This window comes from Falco naumanni, chromosome 4 (genome assembly GCF_017639655.2).
Source record: "Falco naumanni isolate bFalNau1 chromosome 4, bFalNau1.pat, whole genome shotgun sequence".
NCBI lineage: Eukaryota > Metazoa > Chordata > Aves > Falconiformes > Falconidae > Falco > Falco naumanni.
Window position 1 is genome coordinate 70320578 of NC_054057.1, and position 27104 is coordinate 70347681.

The window sequence follows — 27104 nt, forward strand, 5'->3', positions numbered from 1 at the left end:
ATGCTGGACAGCCTGGGCAGCTGCCCGAGCACAGCGCAGGAGGCATTTCTGGGGACGGCGCAGCTAGCCAGGTACTGTGACATGAAGAAGCGCTGCCCATTCCTGGGTCTGGCTCCCACCAGCACCAGCAAGGACACCTATCGGTCCCACTGCCTGCCAGGCTACTGCTGCCTCAGCTCCTGGAGGCCCAGTCTTCTTCACAAAGTGGTTTCGGTCCCTCCCAGCTCTGACAAGCAATTTAATCCCACTGGGCGGCTGCCTGCCATTGTGCCGGCGTTACGCTTTTCCCTGCACGCCCGTGACAGCACCCGTGACTGGCACCATGAGAACACGCTGCAGTTAAAGGGCTCTGAAGCCTCCCAGTACCGTGCTGCCAGGCTGAATGCTGATGCAATGAGACTGGTGCAAGATAAGGATCAACTGACTTACCAGATGCAAGGAGACAGTAGAAGAAACCTGAGGGAGAGGAACTCCAACATTGATTTCTGGAGATCTAAGCTCATCTATGAGCTAAAGTGTCTGCTGAAAGAGACCTAACATTGGAAACAGCAAAGAACCAGCCTGAACATGCTGCACGTGAAATGCAAGGACCACTGGAGGTAGGTTTGACATAGTTATCTCATGGCTGTACTGTGGATGGGTAAAGGAAATGGCTTTTTCTCTGTGGAATACTGGTATGCCTTTTATCAAGACAGGTCTTGGTGAAACGTGACCCTCAGTAAGAAGTAAACCTGGCCACCATGGGCTTTATATATCGAAGTCAACAAAGGAACCTATCAAGACATTTCTATGCCGTCTTTTTCTTCCTTTCTGCTTGAGACTGGAGGAGGCTGAGCCTCCCTCAGGCACTGGCTGGTCAGCTCAGCACACCACAGGAGAGCAGAAGGTGGCCCTGTAAGCTGCAGTATCCCAACATGCTTACCTAGCCCTGAATTTTCTGCTATTGCTTGATGAAAATAATATTTTCATTCGGGATAACACATCATTTGTGTTACATTTTGAAGTTCTCTGAAATCTTAAAGGTAAACTATTTGCAACAGAAAGAGCCACAGTAACGTAAGAGTCAATGAATGATGCTAGTAAAAACTCAAAACATGAAAAAACCAGAGTGTAAATTCTCTGATGAATGTCTGGAATACTGCTGATGGAAGCTTTGTCTGCCATGTTTCTAGGCACGTATGAATAAAAATACCAAAATTCTGTATTCAATAAGGACCTTTTTAGTTGTCTGTATCTGTACTGATTCAGAGTGGCAGGCTGAGGACGCTTTCTGTTCAGAGAACATTTTCCACTGAAAGGCTGCGTGCCGGCTAATGCTGGTTCCTTTATTAGTCTGGTTCAAACAAGTGGACGAGATGTGGAGAGTAAAGTTCGCCTGCTGGGGCAGGTTAACTGAATTCCCTGCGCAGTGACTGTAGTTATAGTATTCTATTGCATAGGTACAAAGCCGCCAAACTTTGGCATTGGCTGAGGGAGGATGAAGGGAGATGAGATTAAAGGATTTTGCTGTGGATCAGTGTAGAACAACACAGGTCTTTTAAACTACACAATTTACTGCAAAGCTTGGGCATGTTCAGGTGTAGGCCTTGCTGCACATTAGTAAGCAGGTAATCAAATGGCAGCTATGGTGGCAGCTAGTCCTTCAAAATCTGTATTAACAGGAAGGGGGAATGAGCCTCTAAGATGTATCAGCTGAGCGCAATGAAACCACCTCCTGCTCTGTTCCACCCTCAACAGATGGCCATGGACGTGTCAGCTCAGTGGCACCTTCAGCAAGGTTTGTGGTTACACTCCACAACGCAGTACGGAGCTTCTTGCAAATGTTTGTTTGCTTGCAGATAACCCTAGAATGCTTGTACCACCGTGAGAAGTGGAAGGGTATAGACTTAGTTCATGACAATGTGGAAAAGAACCTCATAAAGGTAAGATCAGACTTACTAGTTAATTTTTCAAACTGTGGAAATAACTAATATCCAACTAAATATTTGTCAGGGTAAAAATATAATAATTTATTCCTTTCATTCATCTGGAAGACTGAGGGGGAGAAAAGAGGAAGAAATTTGGTAAAAAATATATATGTAGGGGACGGTTAATGTTCTATTAATTCTTCCTGGAGCAAAAAGCAATAGCCTAGCATCTTTGTGAGGTCTTTTTCAGTTCTATCTTCCCAGATCCTATAAAAAACAAGGTAGAAACATTTCTCAAAATTGGTCTCTGGGCCATAGTCTATAAAATCTCAGAAATTCTCAGGGCCTACAATATAAAATGCTGATTTACTGCCTTGCTATACATATAGTGCTACTGAACAAACAAAATGAGATGGATAGTAGTGATTGCTAAATCTTTTAAACAAAAAATATTAATCAAATAGCATTTTACTAACATATTTGAAAAAAATTATATTGGATGTGTATGAGAACAAAAATACTATGAAAGAACGTTACGGGACAATGGCATTGCTTCGCGCACTTTTCTGGATACAGAAGGATGTGCAGACCACTTGGATAACCAAGATGCTTGCTCAGAGCCTACAGCCCGCAATTTGATGTTTTAGAGTTTTAGTGAAGAATCATGGAGCTAATATAAATTAGCTTAAGTATTTCAGCACTTAATTCGGAATCAAATTCATAGTAGAATGAAATGCTGCTAAATGTTCCATATGGACAGAGGAAAAACCTATTTTTTCAAAATGAAAAGTAAAGGCTACTTTGACTGATCTCACCAAGCAATGCTCTGACTACGGAGCAAGCTAGGTAGTGACAATAAAGGACACCAAAGGCTCATTTTGCAGTAACGAGAAAGTCAGTTCCGAAAGCTGCTATCGCTCCTAAAAATACTGTACAAGTACAGAGACAGCACCTTTATTTTCAAATTTGGGGTGTCTTAATGACTTCCAAATAATTTAAAACACTTTATTCCCTGTTTCAAAACTCAGAAAACTGTACACAGTTAGGTAAGATGGTACGTTGGGCTAAACCAGAGTTTTTAAAAAGGAAAGGGGCTGGGACACCATAACATTCTTTGAGGAACCATAATTACAGTGTTTGCATAGTTTTCAGTGTGGTTGGTTTAAGTAGTTTTTATTTATTTTGAGCTAAGTGGAACCTGGCTTTGAATTTCTTTGACTAATATGTACCGTTTTGAAGAATACTACAATATACTTCCTTAGGGAGCCTGTTTCTGAAATCAGATATAGTTTCTACCTATTCCCCTACAAGTAAAATATTTGTATTGTTCTAGAAAAATATAAAGTAGTTAGAGAGGCTAGTTTAATGGATTAAGGTTCATGTTTCAAGTATCTTCACACTTAAGCCAAGCACAATTTGACTTTATGTTTATTAGAATGACTCCATCCAATAAAATCTACTAACATGTTTGATATAAAAAGCCATAAAAAACCAAGTCAAAAGACAGAACTTTGTATCACTGAGGAAGAGGGGGACCAAAACTCACCCTTTCTTGACCTGCATTGCATATAACATACACAGGACGGTTGCAACACCTAGAATGCAAAATAAAAAAGGTAAATTCACTAAAACAAATGATGTCTGATGATCACTGAAAATGCCCTCCCTTTCTTTCTGAGGCTTTCCTTCATGCCACACAACAACTAGCAGTTGTCTTTCATCCTTGTGGTTGTCTGTCATCAAAATGACAAACATTAAAGCCGTGAGTTAAAGGCAGTTCTCTGGGGAATGCTTGCTAGAGGCTGGAAGGAATGGCTGGTACAGCAGCTCCCTCCAGCCACCTTACAGCACTAAGGCTTTTCAAGCCACTGCAAATGCCAGCGAACTATGAACCGAAGCACTGTAGAAAGCTAATGAAAGCAATTAGCTGTTCATTTAGCACAACAGCATTAAAAGTGGTTCAGATTAAGGTAAGTCTTTCACCTTCACAGCATCAACAGAGATGTACATCATGCCCTGGAGCAGGATCTTTCTGACAAAAACTCAGCCCATTTTATTGATGAGAAGTGCTTTAACCTGAGGAACATATTGGACAGAATCAACTTCTACCATGGAGTAGAAAAAGCAGATGGGACGTGAGTGGCTATTGTAGCCTTCTCTTTCTGTGCTCCCTGCTGTAAGTGGGAGCCTGATTGTAGCACAACTCCTAGCCATATCTTGGAGAAGTGATGTAGAAAAAGAAGTGGCTTCTCTCTCCGTATGGCCCTGTTTTTCCTTGGCAGGAAAGCCTCCATCATCCTGACTTATTCTTGCCTCCTACCAGCTGCCGCTGTTGGAGGGCAGGCAGGAGCTGCCGGCTGCAGCACTGATGCGCAGTGAGCTGCGGTTCTCAGTGAGGATGGCCGCTTTCAGCCGTGTTGCAGCTGCCTCCTTGCCCTCAAGCTCCTTTGTGCAGATGTCTCCCTCTGGTTTTGATTTACACTATTCTGTGGGCTTCAGGTTCCAAAATCGCATCCAATCAAATCAAAATTCAGCTAAGGTGTGCAGTTAAGCACCACGTGGTAATGGCATGCAAGTGTACACCAAGAACTATATGTATTTCCTGTAAAAATAGCTTGGGTTATTTTGAAATTAGACCATCAAGCTATACAGAGGTATGCATTAAGCAGCATGGTCAAAAAGGTTTGGTGCAGCTTTAGCATTACAGACCAAAGTAAAATTACTGAACTAAAACGTCCCAACCGTATACAGTTTTAAAACTGTTTCTTAGTAGTGGCCTCATCAAGACCTGCATCCAACCCAAAAGCAGTAGCAGAAGGCAGCTTGCAACAGAGGGCAGTGTTTTTGTGCTAATGGCTTGTTGGTTCCCTTATCGCTCTGTAGTGTAGCAGTATTTGAACGGGGAACGTACTTCAGAATCTCAAATGGTAACTACTCTGTCTTGTTGGAAGCAGAAAAAGTGTCAGTATTATTTGTTTACTTATGTTCTGCTTTTCATTAAAAGATCACCTCATTCACTACTGAAATGAGAGCATATCCGAAGGAAACTTGGCAGGCGTTCTGCTGACTCTAGTAACACTACATATTTTTAGGATTAGCAATGAATAAAATTATTCTTGTCAGCTCTAGTAAAAAGCAGGTTCATGTGGGTAAGTTTTACAGCCCTTTTGCTTTCTCACCAACCATTATCGATAGAAATGCCATTTCTCATTAACATTTTCCTGAAACGATTTGGCAGACTGAGACATACCTGCAGCACTTGGGAGCAGAACAGGTGTTTTCTGCCTCAATAGAGCCAGCAGGATAAATTACAGTCTGAAAAAGCAATGTTAAAGAACAGATGAAGTACTAAGTATTTCAGATAGTCAAGATGGAAATTTCCTAATGGGAAATTTAATTTTCTGATGAGAAAATGAATATAATCCATCAGACCATAGAGGCAAAAAAACCAACCCCAAAACCCAAATAGTCTGCAGAAAGTACACTGAGATTGTCTGGATCAGTAGCTGTAAGCCATGTCAGCTTGGGTTTAGTACACTGATTTATGCACTTTACTATGGTATCAGGTTGGTTACCTGAAACTTTTCAGGGCAACTGCCTAAATAAATGTGTAGCACTAAAGAATTCCAAATAATTTGGGAAGAATAGTATATTAGTTTTGTCTTTTTGCATCTCTTAATATTTATGCTCAGTGTTCACTTAAAATCTAGAGTGAATGTGAAACTCAAAAAATAGTGACCTATCCCTGCAGAGTTTAACATACAGGCATAATTCTTTAAAAAAAAAGTTTGTTTCAGCTTTTCAATTTGATGAGTAAAATATCTGTGCCTTTTTGTAAAATATGCTAAATATTTCCGGGTGAAGAGGGACGTGATCTAGTAGGCTAAGCAACGCGTTACAGAAAGCGGTGGATTGAACTCCAAAGAGTAGCTTATGCTGCATCAGCAGTTTTCAAGCCAGGGGTTCAGGCTGCAAGTGTAGAGCCTTGCAGGCTCCTTCTTTGGAAAGATCTGAGTCTGGGATTTATGTTCATCTAATTATGATGATGACCATTTTTGATGTTTGGACATGCAACCAAGCATCCTAAAGTTTGTTTACATACAGGGCATGGCAGCAGGAACATTCATGGGTGGCATTTTGCAGTGCAGGAGCCCTATATTTAGTCTTTTTCTGTATATTCATAGGCTTTGCCATGGCAGAGCCATTTCTGTTTGTCTCATAGATATTACTAAATTTAAATGTAATAGCCCTGTAAGTTAAAGCAGATGTGTTAATTTTAACACATGGAGAAGTAAGAGGATGGAGATACTTATCTGAAGGACACAGCAGGACGGTGTTGGGGCAGAGAGAAAATTCCAGTTCTCCTTACTCCTGAGTCAGTGCCTTATCCATTTTCCTGCTATCATTCCTTCTGATGATGAAGGCTGCTAGGGGGTCAGAGCCACATGCTTTATTATGTGAGTTATACATATCTCATGAGGTAGGGCTGCTCCGACAGCAGACCAGAGCTGTCTGAAGAACTGTGTAACAATCCTTGTCCTTCGTTTTATTACTCATTTTCCCCATACTAGGTTCTCTCATGTTCTCAAGTGGTTGGAGACACAAAGATCTGTTTCCCCAGGATAAACGATATTTTCCCTTTTTTGGGGGGATTTGGAATCCCAAATCACAAAAGTAGATGGTATTTAAATCTAATCTGATGGTGTGCAATGTACAGGAGATCATACTAAATAATGTAATAACCCATCAAAGCCGTAAGCACTCTGAAACCTGGCACAGAGAAATGAGTCACATCTCAGCTGAGATACAGCGGGTGTGAACTCAGACCATCACCTAGCCTGTTAACGGCAAGGAAGGAGCTGTGTTGTTGACATTCATACCTGATCCTGAAAAACTATTTTTAAGCCTCTGTAAACAAAAACTATTTAAGAAAAGGCACTTCTTTATACAGCAAAACATAAAACTAGTTACCTTGGAGTTGACACGTGGGCCACTAAGACCTTCAGTCGGCAGTTACAACATTCATTTACACTTATCGAAGATAATCCCTTGCCATGTTCTGATACAGAAACAGTACAGGAACTATTTTTTTTTTTCAAACACTTAACTAACTTTGGGAAGTGTGTAAATAAAAAGGCCCACAAACAGCAGCACATTTATCTGTTTTAGAGGAAGAAGAAGTTTTTGCACCTTCATTTTTCAGCAGCAAGAGCAGAGCCCTAAATTAACTGAAATTTACAAGTATTTACACAGAAAACGTCATTAGTACAGCTTTCACACCTAAGTTCCAAGTTTTCCTTTCCTTTTGATAAATACACTTGCATGTCTTCAGCCTTAATTTTGGCCTGGTTGTGGTCAGAAACAGCCTGATATTTTGGAGTGGGTCAGACTGAACTTTTCAAACATTTATTCTGCCTTTACATTATACAAAGCAGAAATGGCACTGGAGGAGACAGACCTGTGTTAATCTCTATCTGTATTACCTTTTCAGTAAGCTTTCACTGAAGTAAGCGATGCGTTGGAACTGTGTTAGTTGAATTGTGGAACATACAGTCTGAAACTACCAAGAGGTGCTGCCCATGTACTGACAGGTAACATCTCAGACTAGCAAGGCTCACTGTCATACTTCCCTGTGACTTCAGTCAGAGTTCAGTAAGTGCTTCCATTAAGATTCTTTCTCTTTTAGAGGAGCCTCATGTTCACTCATTTATTCTTTTTCAATGCACATTTGGAAACAATAGAGTTTTCCTGCCGTTCTATTTGTCATAAGTAATACAGGACATTTTCAGTTTATTTTTAGGGACTCTTAGGAAAGTGCAAACTAACTAGCTAATTATGTGTTAAGTCACAGTACATAAATTAATGTCTGGGGTTTTTTTTCCCTGCCTGTAGAGCATCAAAAATGTTGAATGTAGTTTTTTGTGTGTTTTGGACTGTGCATGATCTAGCATACTACAGCACTTTATCCCTGAAATGGCTATCCGTCTAAGTTTCTCATGGATTTAGATCCACGAGAACATTTTCTTCACATCCTCTATTAACCTTTTCTAATGCTTTCAAAGGTAGCACAAGCTGCACATATGGAATCACAAAGTGCCTTGTAAGATAACAACGTACAAGCAGGACTTTGTCATGGAGTCCAGCTGAGACTATGACATAACTCTTGACAACTGGTACATAATGGAAAACCCCATATTTATGTCCATATACTGTTACACCGTAAAATAGCAATAATTTTCTGGAATGTCTGGAAAAACTCGAGTAATCATATTTGTTGAAGGAATAATTAGTTTGATGGTACACATGGCTGAAAAAAGTATCAAATAAGATTGCACTCTGAATTAATGATGCTGTTACTGCTAAGTTACTAGTTAGCATATGCATAGCAAAGATTCTTTACTCATCACAAACTCCATAGTAATGTAGTTATACCAGAATGACAAAACACTAGAGAAGAAGAAAACTATATATGCTGGTGAGGAGTAATTGAGGCTGGTCAGTGTTGTTGAAGGAAAATACAATAGGTTTACTGAGCAAAAACATTTCTGGTTAAAATGTGGATGAACTTATATGGTAGAAATCCTGTTAATTCTCTTGCTCATGCCCATACCTTGAAAGGACAAGAGGAAGGAGAAGGCAAGCGAGGGCAGAAGTGAGGAGTGAGGGCTCGTTTAACAGTTATCTATAGGTAAGCATAAGAGTGCTGTTTCCTCTTTGTCTAGGCTTGCAGTATAGTCTGTAAGAATCAGGGAAAAAATATTGCTAGGGTATGCTTTACTAAGACAGCTAATGGCTGTCTCTTAAATTCTACCACACTTCTGCTCTTCCATTGGGATGTGATTATAGTCAAATGCAGCTACTACAGCTCCTGTTCCCTTCACATCCAATAGTGATTAGACAATCGGTGCCACAATTGCTTTTTTTGTGTTTTAAAAAAATCAATCTTTCAAAGACTGTTTTTGCCCTGACTTCTCAAGCAATAAATGCCACTCTGAGACATCCTTCCTTCTGCCTAATTATTTTCCTAGCTAAGGAGGCTAGCTCCATAAAACGAGGAATATGAGCCTAGAAAAGATTTTCTATCTTGGAACCAGGAAAAGCTATTAATTTAACAAGGTCTGGAGCCCATTTTGTAATGAAAAATACTTTTCTGATTTGTGAAACAGCAAAATCTTCTCCAGACGAAAAATGAAACAACCTACAGGGAACCTCTGAAACCATTTGTTTGCAAAATCAGTACCCCGAAAAAGGAAAGAATCAAAAAATACATAACAGAATAAATAGTGTGAATATGGTGACGATCTAAGAGTGATCGTATGTTGAAATGGCAGATTTATATCACTTGCACATGAAAGATCAGCTAGTTAAAAATTACAAACAAAATGCCTATTGCCTCAGCTCTTCAGAAACATAGAGGACCAGCTGGAACAGTTTGTCTTACATTGTAGACTTCATCTATTGGCCCTGGAAAAATTTAGTTTTCCTTTGGAATGAAGCTTTTTGTAAAAACTCATCTAATTAGATTTAAACCTCTGGGATCAGTACACTATACTAGTGTCTGTCAGTGATATTGTGGTGGTGATTATGCTGTGTGGCATGGTTAGCACTTGTCACCTACATACTCAAAATGTTTCTATTGACCTGAATATTTTTGTATTTAGTTTATATTGCCTATATGTATAATGGCTTTATGGCCACATGTTTACAGTCCTAAATTTCTGTGCAAGAATGTCATTGCTTCAAACCTGTTAAAGGAAGTCCACTACCAAAAGGAATATGGCCATTGCTCTGGTAATCATCTATTAGAATATTGTTGTGTTGCTGTACTGAAATGGTAAAGGCCCTTTCTTTTCCTGCCTTTCTTCCCTCTGCTTTATGACAGTATGATATCACTTGTGAGATTGTGAGTAGAGTGCTATTCATTTATCATTTGGAAAACAATAAACAGGAATAAAAAGACAAGAATTAACAAGATTTAGTTAGTTCTGAATTTACCCAGGCAAGCTAAAATTCCATTTCCAGTTTGCTATACTAGTTACTTCTAAAGAGCTAAGATTTTCCCCTTAGTAGGCATTTGTGCATATTGCATCATATACCTCCTTTCTTGGGTGCTGTTGTCTGCAGGAGCCCTTCACAGGACTGCTGTTCGAGAGGATGTTGCTGAGTAGATATTCTAGTTCAACAGTAGTTGATAACAGTTATGTTATCAAAGGCTCTGTCTGAACAATCTAAAGCAGTCCTTCCAGCACCTCCTTCTCCTCCTAAGTACCACTAAATTTGTATTCTCATTAAAAAAAAAAAAAAAAAAAAAAAAAAAAAAGTAAAGAGAAAGCCAGTGATCCATTATTATTCTGTTTAGTTTCATTTCAGGATATTGTCTTCCTCGATGTCTAGAAAAGTGTGTTCTATATACCAAAAGATACACGTAATGTGAAGAAGTAAAACCAGGATACCTTCTACGGGGCATTATGGCAGTTTTGCCAAGTCCTTCTCCATCAATGACATCATGTCTCCATTCAGGCTACGAACCATACAGGTCTGAGCAGTAACTGCACATCAGTCTTTTTATAAGCATTTTGCCTGCCTCTGGTACTGCTGGTGGACTTGTACCTCAGTTTCTAACATATTCCTGCACCATTTACCTTGAGTTACTGAAATACAACTGAATAACAGACTCCAATAATTTTCCTGTTGTAACTGATTGAGGATCTGTCACAGAATTTAACTTAGATTCACACTATAGAGTCTTCACACATCATATTTAGAAGCCCATGAACAAAACACAGTCTTCAGAAAAAAACATCAGCTATACACACTTTCCAAGCCAGGTAAACCAAGAGATACACCTAAGGGCTTTTCCTGGTAGGCATTTGAAAAAGTAAAACAGTCCAAGCAAGACCAAATGCTTTTAATTTCTAGTCATCAGACAACACACATGATGAAAACATGCATACAGTATCATTTTTTTGTTACCTGTCCTATCACATTTTTTACTATAAACCTAAACAATTTGCATTTAGTTAGAGGAATGGTTTAGCAACTTACAGATGTCTTGTCTTGGGGCAGATCAGATGTATTTTTTACTCTTTATTCTATTCGGTGTTTGGTCTGAATCCCAATACTGAACAGGCTTCAAATTCAGATCAAGTAACCAAGTCAGCAGAACAGAAGTCTCCAAAGAGCACTAGTTGCCAGTGATTCTCACTTGCTTTTCTGCACTCTCAGTCCAGCTGCTGTCTGCTCTCAGTGTTACTTCATTGATGCATTCAGGAAAATGTCTTGAGTTCCCTTTACTTCAGATTTTCATTGTCTGCTATTTGGCTTTTCCTGCCTGCCACTTCTTTTAGGGAAGCTGGCTGGTGAGGCTGTCAACCCTAAGTCTATCAGAAGTCAGGGAAGTGATTTGCATGGGGGAACAGTAAAAAAGGATTAAATTGCTTTTGTATAATTTGAACAGGAAACTATCAAATGCAGAAGGGAAACACTGTTCTTAAAAACCTCTTTTATATGTGTCCTTGTCCAGTTCACTGTACAACTTCTATGTAAAATTATTCCTGGCTCACTTCTGCTTGATTTTCTTCTAGACAAGTAAGACAATTTGCCACCTTTACAGTGGCCATCAGACTGAGTATGTGGGAGCAAGAGTGTGGTATAGAGCATTTCCTCCTGCAAGTCCAAAGCCCCAAAGCCATCACAGCTGCAAGAATGGTTAAAGGACTAGAAAGCAAGTAATTGATAAAGTTCCTCAACTATCTCTTTAGCAGGCAGAAAAAGGTGATGTTAGCAGCACTAAATGACACTGCTTTGTTTAGCTTATTCAAATAACAGTTGGGGTAGGGGCAGAGAACTTGCTAAATCTGCAAGTATCTATACAGAAGAAAGAAGAATCATAATAAAAGACTTTTTGCTTAAGCAGACAAAACCAAAAGAAGAATCAGTGGCCACTTATTTTTCAGAGCAAAGGAATTCATCACTGCAACAGCTTACCACAGATAGATGGCTTCGTTAGCACCAGGGACTCAAAATCAAGGTCATGGTCCTCCCTGAAAGCTCTGATCTCTCTGCAGGCACTGGCTTATAAAGAGGAATTTCTACACGATAGACCAGTGACCTGCAGGCTGTGCAGACTTAATGCATAACTATGACTTCTTTCTGACCTTAAGATTGAAAATGTCCCATTTCTATTTCTGTCCCAACTGCAGAAGTCTAGGACTAATTTACCTTACTTGATTCTGGGATTAATCTTGGTCATAACAATGTAAGGCTGATCCAGAATTTGGATAGCAGAACCCTGGAAACATGAGATGCTGGAGGCAGAAGCCCAGAAAGCCTAGCTAGGTATTTGGCAAAGGTTAGATCACAAACCAAAGAAGGTATTACAGCTCCTCTATGTTTCATCATCGCTGGTGCTTGCAGAGCATGTGGTTGGTTGGGGAAGCAAATACTCTGCAAGAGTCTAATGACAGAAAATGTAGCGTACGCAATTCGGTGTAGAAGAGGATGGTATGTTGTCTTCAGCATGCCTCAAGAAACACTTAGTTTGGTAAATGTATTTTCCATCTGGTGTAAAAGTACACAAATCTTTAGGAAAAGAAAGAAAACCTTTTAATCATGGTGCCAGCCCCTCACTAATATGTTTGCATCTCTTTTCCATAAAGTTTAATATTAACATAAATAGTTACCTTGGCTTCAGTCTCCTGGAAATGACCAATAGGGCAGGATGTTTACGCACATTACCTCTGGGAATTGGTCAGAGCAGACAGTAAGTGACATGTTTACATAGTCCAGTATTTATACCATACCTAAATAGCAGATTATTCCTGCCAGCTCCAACACCTGTACTGTGTTCAGAAGCATTTCTATGTCCAGAGGCAGAGTAGCCAACACCACCCTTCCTCCAAGCTTACTATTCCACTACCCAGGAGCACAGGGATCAGAAAGATGCTAGAAAAACAGGTACAGGTTAAGTAAACCCATGAAAAAGTAACCGCCTACTTGAATAAATGAGTAGCCATGATTCTGAGTATTTTCACTCAGTTCACTGAGAATGCATGCTTTTAGAAACAGCTCTGTTGTTTTTTCAAGGGTGGGTTTTTTTGTTTTGGTTTTTTTTTTTTTGGTTTGTTTGTTTTTTTACCACAGGGATATGAAAAGTCAGTGTGTTACACCATTATATGACAGAAATTAACTCTCACTTTCCTTTTCGCCTGGTATATTTTTATTCTATACCTGAAAAGCCTACAGTATTTTGTTTTAGTAAGTTACTCCATCTCTTAAATAAGTTACCCCCTCAGAGTCTCCATCCTTTCCACATTATTTTTATTACATTTAAATTTGCTTATAAATTTAAGAAAAAAACTTTCCTGTCTTAGCAACTATCGAGCATGTTTATTTGGTGGTAGAATTGAATAGATTTTATTTTTGCATAACTTTCTCCTAATTCAAGGTGATGAACCTACTTATTTTTAACAAGCGTAAAAAATAGAGCAAAAGCCAGGAAAACCTCAGTGGCAATGAAACCACAAAATGCCTACCAGCCTCTGAAATAGTTTTCAAATTTCTTATCCCAGAAGTTCTGCAAGGAGCCCTCCTATGGCTGTTGAAAAGGACACAACCTGTTCCTCTGAACAGAAACACAAAGAAATACTAAAATGTGATGGGAAGCACCCTGCAAGAAGCACGTAGGAAAGGTGTAGCAGTGTTGTGAGCTGCAGGAAGGAGACGAGTATAGCAGAGGGAGAACTTTCCTCATGGCACTTGCCACACAAAGGCTTTCATCTCAGACCCCAATGTACCCTCAGCATAACCTTTACATGTATTTTTGTTGATCGCTTTTTCCCCTTCCTCTTTTTACGCCTTAAAATCTCAGTTATTTACAGTTTTTCATGCCTATTCATGGTGGCTGGGTATACAGCTAATCTTATCATTTAATATTGGAATCTGAGAGTAAAGTTTTCAGATGAAGGGTGACTCAGAAGTGGTTGGGAAGGTGTGTGCTGGTGGTGTAGGCAGCTCAAACTTGCCTGGAAAAACCTGTTTGAAGGAGGAAATAGTTTTTTAAGCGAGGAATAGACTGTTGCCTACAAACCAAGAGAAACTACAGATGAAAGTTAAGGCACTCACTTGAAGACAAAGCCAGATTTCTCTCTCCTAAAATTGTTGCTTAATCTCACGAAATCATAAAGACTTGCCTAGCCTACATCAGAGCACAAACGATGGGCGAGTGGAGAAACCCGTAGGAGAAGCCTGCCTCCTCAGCACGTGCCAGGCAGCAATGCTCCACTTCATGGATTAGCCTCAGGGGAACATGAAATGGGGAGGGCTAGAGTTCCCCTAATTGAGTGACAGCCATTGCACATCAGGATGTATTCAGGCTGTCGTGAATTCAACTGTCTTTATTTGCAAAGTAACAGAAATCTCTCCTCACACTGAGGGACACATAGCTGCTAAATAAAGACAGCCTGGATTGAATGGATGTGAGACTTTGCTGGAATCAATACAGAAGATGACTTCCTTCTGCCACAACATTTATATGTGAGGAACTGAGGTGGTTGCTACCATTACTGCTCCCTCCCCTGCACTCAGGCAATTCATATAGGCTTGGCAGAGCAAACAGGGTTTGGTTCAAAGCAGCAGTGCTCAAATGTATTTATAAAAAACTGTTCCGTATTCTCAGAAAGGGCTGTCTTGAAGGAAATGGAGATGGACACATGTAGAAGCTTTTTTAGAAAAGAAGCATTTTTAGGCTGCAAAGAGTCACGAGGCAAACTTATTGCATTGACTCTGAAGTCAGGGCAAATTTAGCTTGCCATGACTGGCTTGAGATTTCATTAGTAACTGGAAAGAATCTCATTCCTGACAAGAATCATTGTTACAGAACAGCTGCATGAGACATAGCTGTTTCTCTCTGGCACTGCCTCCTTCCAGAGACATCTCTCTATTAAAGGGATTTATACCCTTCTCTCAAGGTACCTTTAGACAAAACAGAGCATGCACAAGGCTTAAACTGCTTGTTTTACTGTTACTTTGACCAGGTTTAGCAAGAACACATTAATAACTTAGCATTTTATTTTGTTCTCCTAAATGATGATGCACTCTAAAATTGCTGGTTCTGCAGCATCTGAAAGCATGATACAGTGTAAAATGGATGAGAAATATGACAGAACTCTGAGACTTATTCTCATTCTTAATAGTTAAAAGTGTAGCAAAGAGTTAAGCATTTTCCTGTGTATAGCTATGGCTTCCTCTTATTTTGGAAATATTTTAGAAAATCCAGGCCAAGTTAAATGATCCTATGGTTTTCTTCCCCTTCAATTTTAATAAAGCTGTTTTAAAGTAAACATAGTGTATATTTCTAGGACCAGTGGAAGAGATAAATAGAAACTGATTGCATATAAATGTGAAATTGATTGGATTATTTTCAGAAATTAAAGTAAAAAAATGCCTATTGGAATTCAGTAGAAGGAGGATTTTTAAGGTTGTAAATTGTTACACTGACCAAATGAAAGGCCCAGGGTCCCTGGGTCCTTCGTTTCGATCTATGCTGAATAGGCCAATCTGTGTAAGGACACAGATTAAATGTCCAGATGTATATTTAAAGCCTTCTTTGTTTTAGAAGTATGGTATTTACATTCTGATAGTTTCTTTTTTTCTGTGAAAATGTCATGTTTACGACAATTACAAAGAGAATATCGGGGATTGTACAGATATCCTTTAGCACACATAGAGCATATAATATACTTTAGCTTCCAGATCTGCTGACTGTATTTATGCCAGCCCTATTGTCATTGTTATGAAGCTTTATAAGTAAAAGCTTGCAATATTCCCAAATCCAGACAATCTCCCCACTCCCAATACGCTTGATGAATGCATTGGTTTGAAGATATTTTCTCTAGGCACAAACTAAACTGGTCCTTCGCACTATGAAACTGTCATCCCGTATGAGTGTACACAACAAATGCACAGAAGTTACTGCTCAGAATGATTCTAACTCTTCTTCAATACAGTTAAACTAGCTGAATGCATTACCTGCTGATATCACATTCTGTTGAGGAATGTGGTCTTTTTTCTTTTAAATGTGCTATTCTTCTTAAGAGATTCCGTGACTGTTCCACACCACCACCTGATTAAAAACAAAACAAAAGTTGGTACATCATAAAGCAGTGACCTGCAATTAAGCTTCAAAAACCCCAAACAAACCCTAAAAACAAGAGCAAGGGACATGGTAATCTCTATCAAGAATTTGTCTACAACATGTCAGTAAAAACCGCCAGGTCGAAATTAATTTCAGATTCTAGATCTAGGTTATACTTGTAAATCCAAAGATTGCAAGATATCATAGTTTAACTTTGAAATAATGTGGTCATATACCCTATTAATAATTGTGAAATCAGTCACAATTACATTATTCAACTAAGTATGAGAACCTCAACAAATGTAACTTTTACAAAATAATTTGGATGAAATATGGAAACATGGATGAAAAAAGTTTAAAAACCTGACAGGCAAAATATAGAAGAATTTTACAAAATGAGGAGGCACAAGAGTGTTCCTCCCACCATATCACCTGGCTGCTGCTTTTTGCATTTGGATACTAAACACTAAGAAAACCTTGGAAACAATAAAGAAACAAGGATAGCTGTCAGACTGTAACATTTCGAAAATGCTTATGTTGTACATAAGGCTACCCTGATTAAATGATGAAACATGTGACTTCAGCAGCTTTTTCTCTGTCTAACTGTATTCAGCCTATAAAAATCACAGCCTTGGTGAAGTGAGAGAACAGCAGGACCGCAGTTTTCTACAAGCTCTCAAGAACGCTGCAGCACAAAACTTCACTCATGTCCTGGAAGGGAAAGTTTCCGCATGGGCAGCTGCCTGAGCCAATGCCTCACCACGCACTCTTAGGAATATGTTGCTCAGCATTTGTTGTTTTTGCTTCCTGCCTTTGGAGGTCATCCAGAAATGACGCAGACTGGTGCAACACTATCTGGTGATCCTCCCCACCAATCCGTTTACGTATAGCAGATTATCTAAATCATTTTATCCAATGCGTGGCCAGAACGAGTAATTGAAAACTGTTTGTGCAAAGCTTCTGCGATGTATTGGAGGTGGTTCCCCTGAGGCCATTTTTCTTTGTATGTCTTAAATGACAGTGCTTAAAAAAAGATTAAAAAAGTAAGAAATAATTTGAGAACACACAATGAACCTAAGCCACATCCACTTACATGCAGCCAAGCAAGGCTTAAAGATGGACACATAGTTTTATGTTTGAATTTTGAGTTCACAGGCAGGTTTAAACAACACTTTTCTTCAGCAAATGAATGAGGAGTTTGCTCAGCAGCACTAATCAGTTGCCTTGGTTGTGCATAATGTGCTTGCAGATCACTGCTACCTTTATAAGCAGGACACCAGAGCACCTAGTGAAATCACGTGGCACGAGAGTGTAGTTACTGCTGCACGTTGTGCTGACACAAAGTGTTATAAGGGTCGGACACACAACTCAGTTTTCAGTGACTTTTAGATGAAAGCTCTCTTTTAAAGCTAACAAACCACTATATTCTCAACAAAGAGAAACAGTTTCTATCCAGACTTCAGAGCTTGCCCTTTTCAAACATTAACATTGTGTGAATTTGTGGGCTGTGCAAGCTCTAAATACTTGAGTCGCTTCCAGATATAAGACTACTATTGCCCTATGACAGTTATATGCCATTCTGTATGGAAATGACTTTGTATTCTGAAAAGAGAGAACAATATAGTCTCTCGCTTCTGTGTCAGTAAAGGAAGACCTATGTTTGCTATGTGTACAGTGAGCAATGAGGCCCAGCCAGGTGCTGTCTGATAACACAGCATAGTAAGTGCTGTGAAGGAACGGAAACAAACCTCAGGCTTGATGATTACCAACATTCATGTACTTGAAATGTTACTACTGAATTTGAAATACATGGGTTTGTGGTCTGGTGATTGTACTTGCACCATGGCCACATGTAAATGTGTCAGAAGAGGATTTGAGAAAAGCATGGGTTCAGAAAACCACTCTTCTGCAGTTCTCTCCGCTAGCTGAGCTCAATGAAAATGGCCTTCCCAAGAGACTGAGAACAGTTTACACATGGACAACCTGCTCAGTACTCTCTGTACTAGAATCAGCTTTTTTCTTCTGCATCTTAAAAATACATCTGATATATAATTTATTTTTTCATGCAAGCTGAATGGAAGAGTAAAAGGCACCCAACCATTACAGAAGCATTGTCATATAGTAATGAAACGGCCAAAGTTAGCCATAGGCAACCCTTATATGATAAAGATTTGTGGCAGAGGAGTGGCACTTATCTGAAATACTGAAGACTACTGAATTTCTTTCCCTGGTTCTCTTACAGATTTGTGTCATGCTTCTAGAGTCTGCGGCAGTATGTTTCTGTGCACATGCTGTGTTCTCTTTGATGGCTTCCTGCTTTTCTTCCAAGTGTGGAATAAACACAAGATACCTACACCACTTACAAAGAAAGAGGGCAGGAAAAAATTTCTTGCAGAAAATTTCTTCTTCTTCTCTAACCTGATTAGAACAAACAACACTAGTAAGTATAAGAGAGCTTGTAGCCTAACTCCACTCACTGAATAAATTAGATTGTTTTCATCCATATTTTCACAGGACAGAAAGCGTCAGCACAGTGGCTACATCACATACACATTACATACATACATAACCATAACATAAGTGCATTTGTGAACTGCAGCATTGCTCTGGGGAGCTGGTTTCATAGTCATGGTTCACTTCTAACTACGTGCTCTGAGCTACTTTAATTGCACTGTTTCATTGATAGATTTGCTCCACAAAGGTGAATCACCATTTTCGACTGCTGGCCATAAGAGAAAGTGTTACTACCAATAAAGCTTAAAGTCTGAATCACAAAGGTCCTACTGAGAATCTGAACTGAGAGTGGAAGTCCTCTATTCCAGTATAAGTAGAAAACAAATACCCCCCTCAATCTTTTTTGAAACGGAGACATAACTTTGCCCTGTTCTTACTGGGCTGAGATACATGCTGCTTTGTTTCATTGTTTTTACTTTGAAGTACACTTTTCATTAAAAAGAAATAAATCTGAGTACAACTTGCTCCACGTTGTAAGTAGAATTAATGCAAGAGGCCATCATCCTCACACTACCCCACTGAACTGTATCACAGTGCATTTGCTCACTTGCACGCAGAAAGGCGTAGCATGGGAAACACCACTGTAGTGACAGAAGCTGTAACATAAACACAGGAAAGGAGGACCCTGCTAAGCAGCGGGTGACCTCTAAAAGCACTGTGTACTCTTTGCCTCACAGCCTTGGTATGTCCCCACAGGTTGACGTTTTTAGTTAGCAATAAAGGTGAACAGTGGGAGCAAAGGATAGGACTGACAGGCTTGTAAAACTCCCTGACATACATCCGTTAATCACCAGTGGCCTGCCTAGGATCGGACCTCACCTTTGTCATGTACAGATGAACACACGCTGGATTCTCTTAGGGAGGTTATAAATAACAAAGTTTTGACAACAGCACAAACTACTCAAATTCTGCTTCTGAGCAGAAGACCCGAATCTTTGGTGCATTCAGGGGAAAGGAAGGATGTGGGCTTGATGCATAATGAAGACATTTAACTTCATTAAATCTCTTTCCCTTGGTTTTTCTCTACAGAAAGAAGTATGCGTAACTAGTAAAATTGTGGACAAGATGTAAAAGAATGTATCTAACAAAGCACTTTTATCATAGATAGTTCCTCTACAAAACAAATAGCTACCAAAGTGCACTGGATTGCCTGCATAAATACTTCCTCTAAAACACAGCTAGCTTACAGTAATTACCTAATTAAGAAGGAACTACTGCAGAATAAAATTATAGTGAGAAATTTACTACTCTTAGCTTCACTTTCTTGCATACTGTTTTCCCTTCAGTAACAAACCAGATTTTTCCCCCCTGCAATCTGTAAGCAATAAAGGCTTCTTTTTGCATGAAGATGCCCTCAAGCTAGCTCTGGGAGAACCAGCCTCAGACCCAAGGGGCTCAGTACAGTGTGGAGACCTGGCTTCAAATCAGTATGGTCACGTTCATATGCTACTTCTTCAGGGTCCAAGATGATTCATCTATTGCAAAGTTGCATTGCTGTAAGGGTTACACTGGCTGGGACAGTGCTAGCCAGGAGATCTTTCACATTGCTCTACTATACAGTGTCAACAAACCCTTAAAGATTTAGGACTGGGGTGCAGGTTCCTGGTATCCTTAACTCTTCGGGTTTTGTCTACAAATAACCTTTCAGCAGTGGGAACTAATTTAATTTCCTAACCACACACATCATTAGCAAACCTGCTACAACTTAGTGTGTAGGCAAGATCTAAATAGCAGCATAATTTAAATCACATTATGCCATTTTTAGTCATCGTTGAAATTCAAGTTGCATTGATTTCAGTAGACTGGCTGAGAAACTACATTATTTCAATTTGTTCTCTTCCATTTTAAAGCTGTCTACAGGAAAAGCTTGAACAGGTTCACCACATTGGCTGCAATGCTAAAGCAAAGGAACATAATAATCAATTGTCTGGGAAATGTTACCTGAATATAAACACTTCCTCTCTTCTTTCTTTTTTTAAGGCTGAGAAGAACTTTTCCTTTGCATTTTCTCTCATTTTTTCATAAAGATTAAAACATACAGGAAGTGCTTACAGGATTCTCAGAAATACTATGATTACACGATAAATGCCTGCAACTAAAAACTGTGCTATACTAATTCCTTAGGCTACTCCTTTTTGGTGACGTTTCACTCCATATCTTCCACATTTAGAGAAAATAAGTCTTTAAAAGAAGTTGGTCTTCCCTCTACAGCTCCCAGTGGAGTTTTCTAAACATTGAGAATTTAGTTTCAGTATGAAAATGACTTGTGTTCATATGTTCTTGCAGCAAATGTCCCCACAATACTTGGAGTATGAAACAATTTCAGGGGACATTTGATTGCTTTTGAATTTTTATGAGGCAAAAGGAAATAAGAATTGAATGAAGGTTTACATGAAAGTGACAGTTTTAAGCATTTTTCCTTTGCAAAAGTGTTCATAGATCAAGCAGCAGATTTTTTTTTATTTAGAAGAAAAATTAGACAATGAAGCAAAATGGAAATAAGTCCCTGTAGAGCTACAAACACTGCCTCTATGAAAATGGCTTTATCACAAAAACACTGTTAGCATTTTCCCCATCACAATATTTCAGTGCTGTTCTTCTGCTTCCAATAAATTTGTATGCAAATTTGCCTACAAATTTCTCAGTTTTATAACAGGAAAGAGATGGTGCATTTCTCAGCCGAAGTTGGTTGCCTGCTTTCCAGGAACAACTTCATTAAATGCTTTCATGTGATTTACAAGTGTACAGGCCCCTCCTTCTGGCTCCCCTAGGAGATTTGACTGCCGTATGTCCTTTTACAGAAATGGCAAGATCAAGCCAACACTATACAAAACCATCCCATTACTATAACCTCACATCAATCTCCTCCCCTAAATTAAACAAAATGACATGCCAGAATGGAAGCAGTTCCAATAGCAGTGTTTAAAAGCAGGGGTGAGTTCTGATTTTTTGTGCACCATGAGGCTTACAAAAACGTTCTGCTTCATTCAGATACTTCAGGAACTCTTCCAGACAGAAAATACAATTGTGGTACTGGAGAGATCCATAAAGGCAAAGGAGTACCCACTGAATGTGGCTCAGACATGCCTGGAGGGAAGAACTAAATGACCCAATGTAGAACTCTGCTGGGATGCACCTCAGCTTCAGTAAGTAAAGGCCAGACTACTCCTTCCCTTCCTTCAATGACTACTCAAGAACAGGAAATTTAACAACAGTGTGAATCAGTTTGATGAGATGAGAATTACATTCATTACATTGTGATACAAATTGTGGGAGGAAGAAGTAAAATCCAAGTAGCTACCTTGAAATAATGGGCCAAAACATTTAACGTTCAGTGTGTGTGGTTGCCTGTAGAATCCCTCCCCCAGGCCAGTTGAGAGCTCAATTGCTTGTTGGTGACTGATACCTGTTGGGATTAAGTCTCATGTCCAAGTTGGTATTTAGGAATTGATTTTAATTCCATTCTGTATGAAACACAAGATTTCACTTTAGGAAATACCTAATTTTAGAAACATGTTATCCCAGGAAAAAGCCTGGTGTGAAAAGCTATTTAATGGTCAAGCTCCTTAAAAAGTCAATTGCAGATAAAAATGAGGCAGCACCTCTTACTGCCTCAACTAATTTTCAAATATGTAGTGACTGCAGTATCACCTTGGTATAGATTAGCTCATTTGGCATACATTTTGGTTATACAGCTGTGGGAGTTTCCCAGCACATGCTGGCATCAGCTTGGTGATCCATGTGCTGTGATCCACTGTACAGTTTATATCGTGTCTTTCTGGATATACATGTCTAAGACACCAGCTTTCCTTCCCTAATAACTGAAGAAGGGTCTTTTGGATTTTAATCCCATTTATCTCCCTCCAATCCAGTTTGAACACATCAGTGATCCAAAAGAACCCTATTGAGTATGTCTTATTTAAAATACTGTCTTCAAAATGCTTTGTGGCGTTTTCTCCAGAAACACTGCACCAGGATTTCTCCCATAGCTGGAGTTTCACAGTCCAGTAAAATAATTTTTCATATATTTATGAAAAGTAGAAAAACATTACCTTTTTTATTTTTGTCTCTACCAAAATCCCATTGTATTCAACAGCTTCACATACAATGACATTAATGAAATACATAATGCTTAATCTGAGTATTTATATTATTTTCCCTAAACAATGTTTTATCAGCTCAAAAAGCTTCCAGCCAAACAAAGGAGTGGCAATAAATCATAGGGTTTTTGTACTGGTATCTTTTAACTTTTTCTAACTCCTTAGACCATTAATTGTACAATGCAATATACATTTTTTTCAGCATCATATCTCCTTAATCGGATTTCCTTGACATTTCCTTTGGCATATCCATGTATTAGATTTCTTCAACTTCATGCTCTGCTCTCCACCATCCATTCAGTCACAAAATACTGTTTTGTATCTGAATTCTTTTATATCCATTTGGATAATTTCATTCACATGGCTCTTCATATCACACAAATCATTCCTGTTCTGGATGCAGAAGTTCAGCTGTAAGAAACCAGAAGAACTTCTGACTAGACTGTAGCATTCACTCAGCAGTTATATTTACTATGGGAGCAGATCATTTGCCACTCAGTTACCACCGCACCATCAATTAGGTATGCAAATAAGCTAGTATCAACATTTTATTTGAAAAACCCACAAAACAAGGTTGCCTTAAATATTAACATACAACTCCAGTTCTATACTCAAGAGTGAGTTTTGTTCTCTCTCCACTTCCTCCCATCTCTTCCACAAAAATGTCCACAGCATTATGATTATGGCAATCTGGTCAGCAGGGCTGCACATATCCAAGGTGTAAAGCTTGTTGGATTTAGGATCCAAAATGCAGGGCGTCACATTATTCCTTCTTCCCACAACAGCTAGTGATACTGTTGATGTTCCAAAGGGTCCTGTCTAAAAACATTTGGAAGCTTCATCTAAAGTCACTGGAATGTCAGAACGTCCTTGAATAGTTTCTTCAATTAGAGTGAAGGGACATTAACATGACATACTTAAAACCAAGAAATGCATAGGGGTTCTGAATCAATCTTTGCTCCTACTAGCTTCTAGGGTATATAAGGGCTTCACAAGCTGTGGCACAGCTATTCGGAAGTGTTTTAGGCTTAACATACACACAAGTTTTCTGTCAGTCTAATGTGATTTCTAATAGTTTAACCAAAATGTTTATACAATTACACTGTTTACTAGATGTAGTTGTACTGACACATAATTAGCATATCCTGTTCTCCCTTCCTCCAATACATATGAATTTTTCTCTACCACAGCTCCCTAAACCAGACCAGGTTTCATTGGATGCTTTAGCCCAAATCATTGAATGTTATGTTCATCATAACTGCAATTAGGGATAGAAGTTCTGATGAGGTATTTGAAATCTTGACACTTTTTTCTACCACAGTTTTTGGTAGAGCTCATGTCTCAAAATGGATATTCTTGTAGACAAAATCCTAGCTGAGAAAGTAAAAGCATTTGCTAATTCACTTTTTACGGATTTTTTGCTTTTAAGTAATTTAAGTGTATTTCTCTCTTGTGGCTTAAAGCAAGAAGGAATTCAGCCCAATAGCTCAACTGTAATAGGGGAAAAAAATATTAAATGAACCACTTCTTCGTAACATGTAAATGTTATCTGAGTTTGCTGTTTGTTTAAAAGGAAGTACTGATGTTGGCACTTGATCTCGGTGTGTGCTGCCAACTTTGTAGTTGAAGGGATTAGACAGAAAACAAATTAATAAAGTCTAGTTTTTCTGTGCTGAAGCAACTGGGACTATCCCAAAACAAGTTAGTGGATTCTGGAAATATAGTCTATAGTGCACCAAGCAATTAATAGATCATTAGACAAAACAAAGTTGACAGATTTAGAGTTTACCAGCTCAGTGACTACACAGGAAGATTTGTCACATCTTCATTGATAAGCCACTGAAGAAATGCAGCTAATATCAGCTCACAGAAATTCTTGATTTCAGAGCTTTCAGTGGTTATTCTGGCAAGTGGTTCTTGTTCCAATTAACATCCCTCTGTGCCAAATCTAGACTGCTTAGTGCATTCTGCTGCACAAGTTTAAGCTATCACAAACTACAGCAACACTCTCCAGTAACATCCATCCCAAACTTATTCTACAGGACCATACGCAGGTACACAACACAGCCACGGAGCCCTAGAGAGGCTACACAAATGAGAGACTGCAAATGAAGAAGGTAGCAATTATAAAGGTATATCAGAGTGGGTTTATCTGCTGCTGAAGGTCAACACATGTAAGAAATCACCACTTCTTATAGATGCTACACAAGCTAGTTTGGCAAATGGATTCCACATCAATTCAGTCCAACATCTGTTCAAATCCTGCCTGAACGCCTGACCTGTCCACTGTTAAAAAAAAACATGGTGAGGGACTGCTGAGGTTATGTGAGCGGCCCGTCCCCTTCTCTTTTTTCAGGCTTGTCACTGAAGTTTACACTATAGATGACACCTTACAGACCTTAATGTGACATCTGCAAGAAGCCCATGATACTCTGCAAATGCTGATCCTGAACAAATCAAAGCTGGAACATGAAATCTCTGTGAAGACAAACTCCTTCATTGACAAGAAGTGTATGGGCATGCGCAGTCTTCCCCAGCACCCCACGGCTCATTGGCTACACTTGAATAGTAACCTTTGATACCTTAGCACATGATATAAAACTTGCAGAGGTTGTAAATAATTTCCAAAGGAAGTCATTATTATTCTGTTTTCTCAAATAATGAAGTCCCATAGAAATAAACGAATGAAAATTAATATCATGCCTCTTTCCTTCGAGTAACCTTATATTCTCAGCTGTAGCTGCTACTAATTCAAACAGGATTAGTAGACTTATTCTAACAGAATCAGACTGCACTGAAATAACCAGGCAAATATTGTAAAACAGGAATCACTAGCAAGAGAAAAACGTTATACCAAAACACCAAACTTCTCAACATAATCAGTACAATACAGGATTTAAGTGTTTGGGATAATGTGCCATCTATGATTGTCCTTGTCTGGAAGAGTCTAGCTTAAATGCTTACCCCATCCTTACATTCTCCTCCTGTCTAGCAATGCTAAATTTGGTGTTTGGAATTAGAGGAGGCTGAACAAAACTTGATTCACAGAAGCTGAAGGGCAATTTCAGTGCAACTGCTTCAGGTACACACGTAGCCTGTATTCACTGAGAAAATTCGGTTTTTCATATAAATAAGTGTGAAGAAAGTTTGCCTATTTATATGAACTATTTGTGACTCATGATATTTGCCTAAGTCTGAAAGGTCTTACCTGTTTAGAAACATGTCCTATCTATCATTAGATCTCAAAGGACTTCACGAGCAAGGACAGTACCGTTGCTCTGTTGCGACTAATGAGAAAGTTGAGACAAAATAGGAATGGAACCAATGTACAGGAACATGATGCGCTTAAAGTGTGCTGAAATTATCCTTCAGTCTGTAAGTCAAGATTGTTGTAGCAGTGGAGTACTACTCTGTGGTGGAGGGGAGAAGGATGGAACAGGATTTGAGATCTGACTCTTCTGGATGACAGCTGAAACATATTAACAGCGCAGTAATGCTAGTAAAGGATTTGAGGAAGAACTAGTTTTAATTAATGGTAAAGCAGCACGTTTGGGACAAAATGGAGTAATAATGTTTCACTGTTTGCGTTTCTTCCTGGATTTACTCACACTCATTTACAGAGTAACTGGCAAACTACTCTGCAAAAAACTCTAATAACTGAGCTGTTTCCTGCTGCCTCAGAGTCGTCTCTACAGGGCAGCTTTAGGAACACACAAACCTCATTTTACGCTGGACCCATGCCAAATGCGAAACAATGCTAGGTTTGAAAGTCTCCTGAGCAAACTGGCTCTGTTCCTTATCCTTTGTTTTGTGTGGGTGGTGGCTTAATCTAGCTACCAACAAAAGTAACATTGCTGAGGCACGCCAGGCTGAGAGGTGCCGATACTTCGTGTGAGTTAACTTCAGCTCTCACCGAATGTGGCTACGGCTGAGCCGTCTTACACTCAGGTTCTCTCCTTCAGTTAGAAAAGCCGTATCTCCTGGCTATTGTGTCCAACCATTTACACAGTGATATGTTTCTAAAGTTTTGAAATCATGGGAAACCATTTTGGTACACAGGATTGGGAAGTGACATCCAGGTCTACTTCTGATACTCGTTAAACCCCTCTCTCACTGACTACACTGCATCTTGACTTTCTAAAGGAGGGTAACTCCATAGTCGTGTTGCACGTGACTATGGGGAGGGCAGGCTGCTCCATCCAGTCAGCTAAAGCCAAATGATGGCTTTTGGGGAGGAATTTCTCTGAGTATAGGGAAAGTTCTAGAAATAATGGTTTTGTATTGCAATGTATGACTGCAGAGCAGTTCAAGGGGTCCTGGTGATGTGCTGCTGGAGATCTCTGTTACTGAAGACTTCACCTGTAATCTGGTTTGAACGAATAGTCATACCTTGCTGTTTCTTACACAGAAACACTTCACAACAAGCTTCTATCACAGAACCCCCTTGAG

General features: G+C 39.3%; 1 protein-coding gene across 1 annotated transcript; it reads left to right on the forward strand.

Annotated features, from left to right (window-relative positions):
* Nucleotides 1-25220, forward strand: TEKT5 (tektin 5). The gene is given in 8 exon segments (XM_040590468.1): nucleotides 1-532; nucleotides 535-599; nucleotides 1839-1940; nucleotides 3828-4042; nucleotides 4791-4872; nucleotides 21547-21701; nucleotides 25012-25179; nucleotides 25181-25220. Coding segments are annotated over 8 exon segments (1359 nt in total).
* The last annotated feature ends 1884 nt before the right edge of the window (nucleotides 25221-27104 follow it).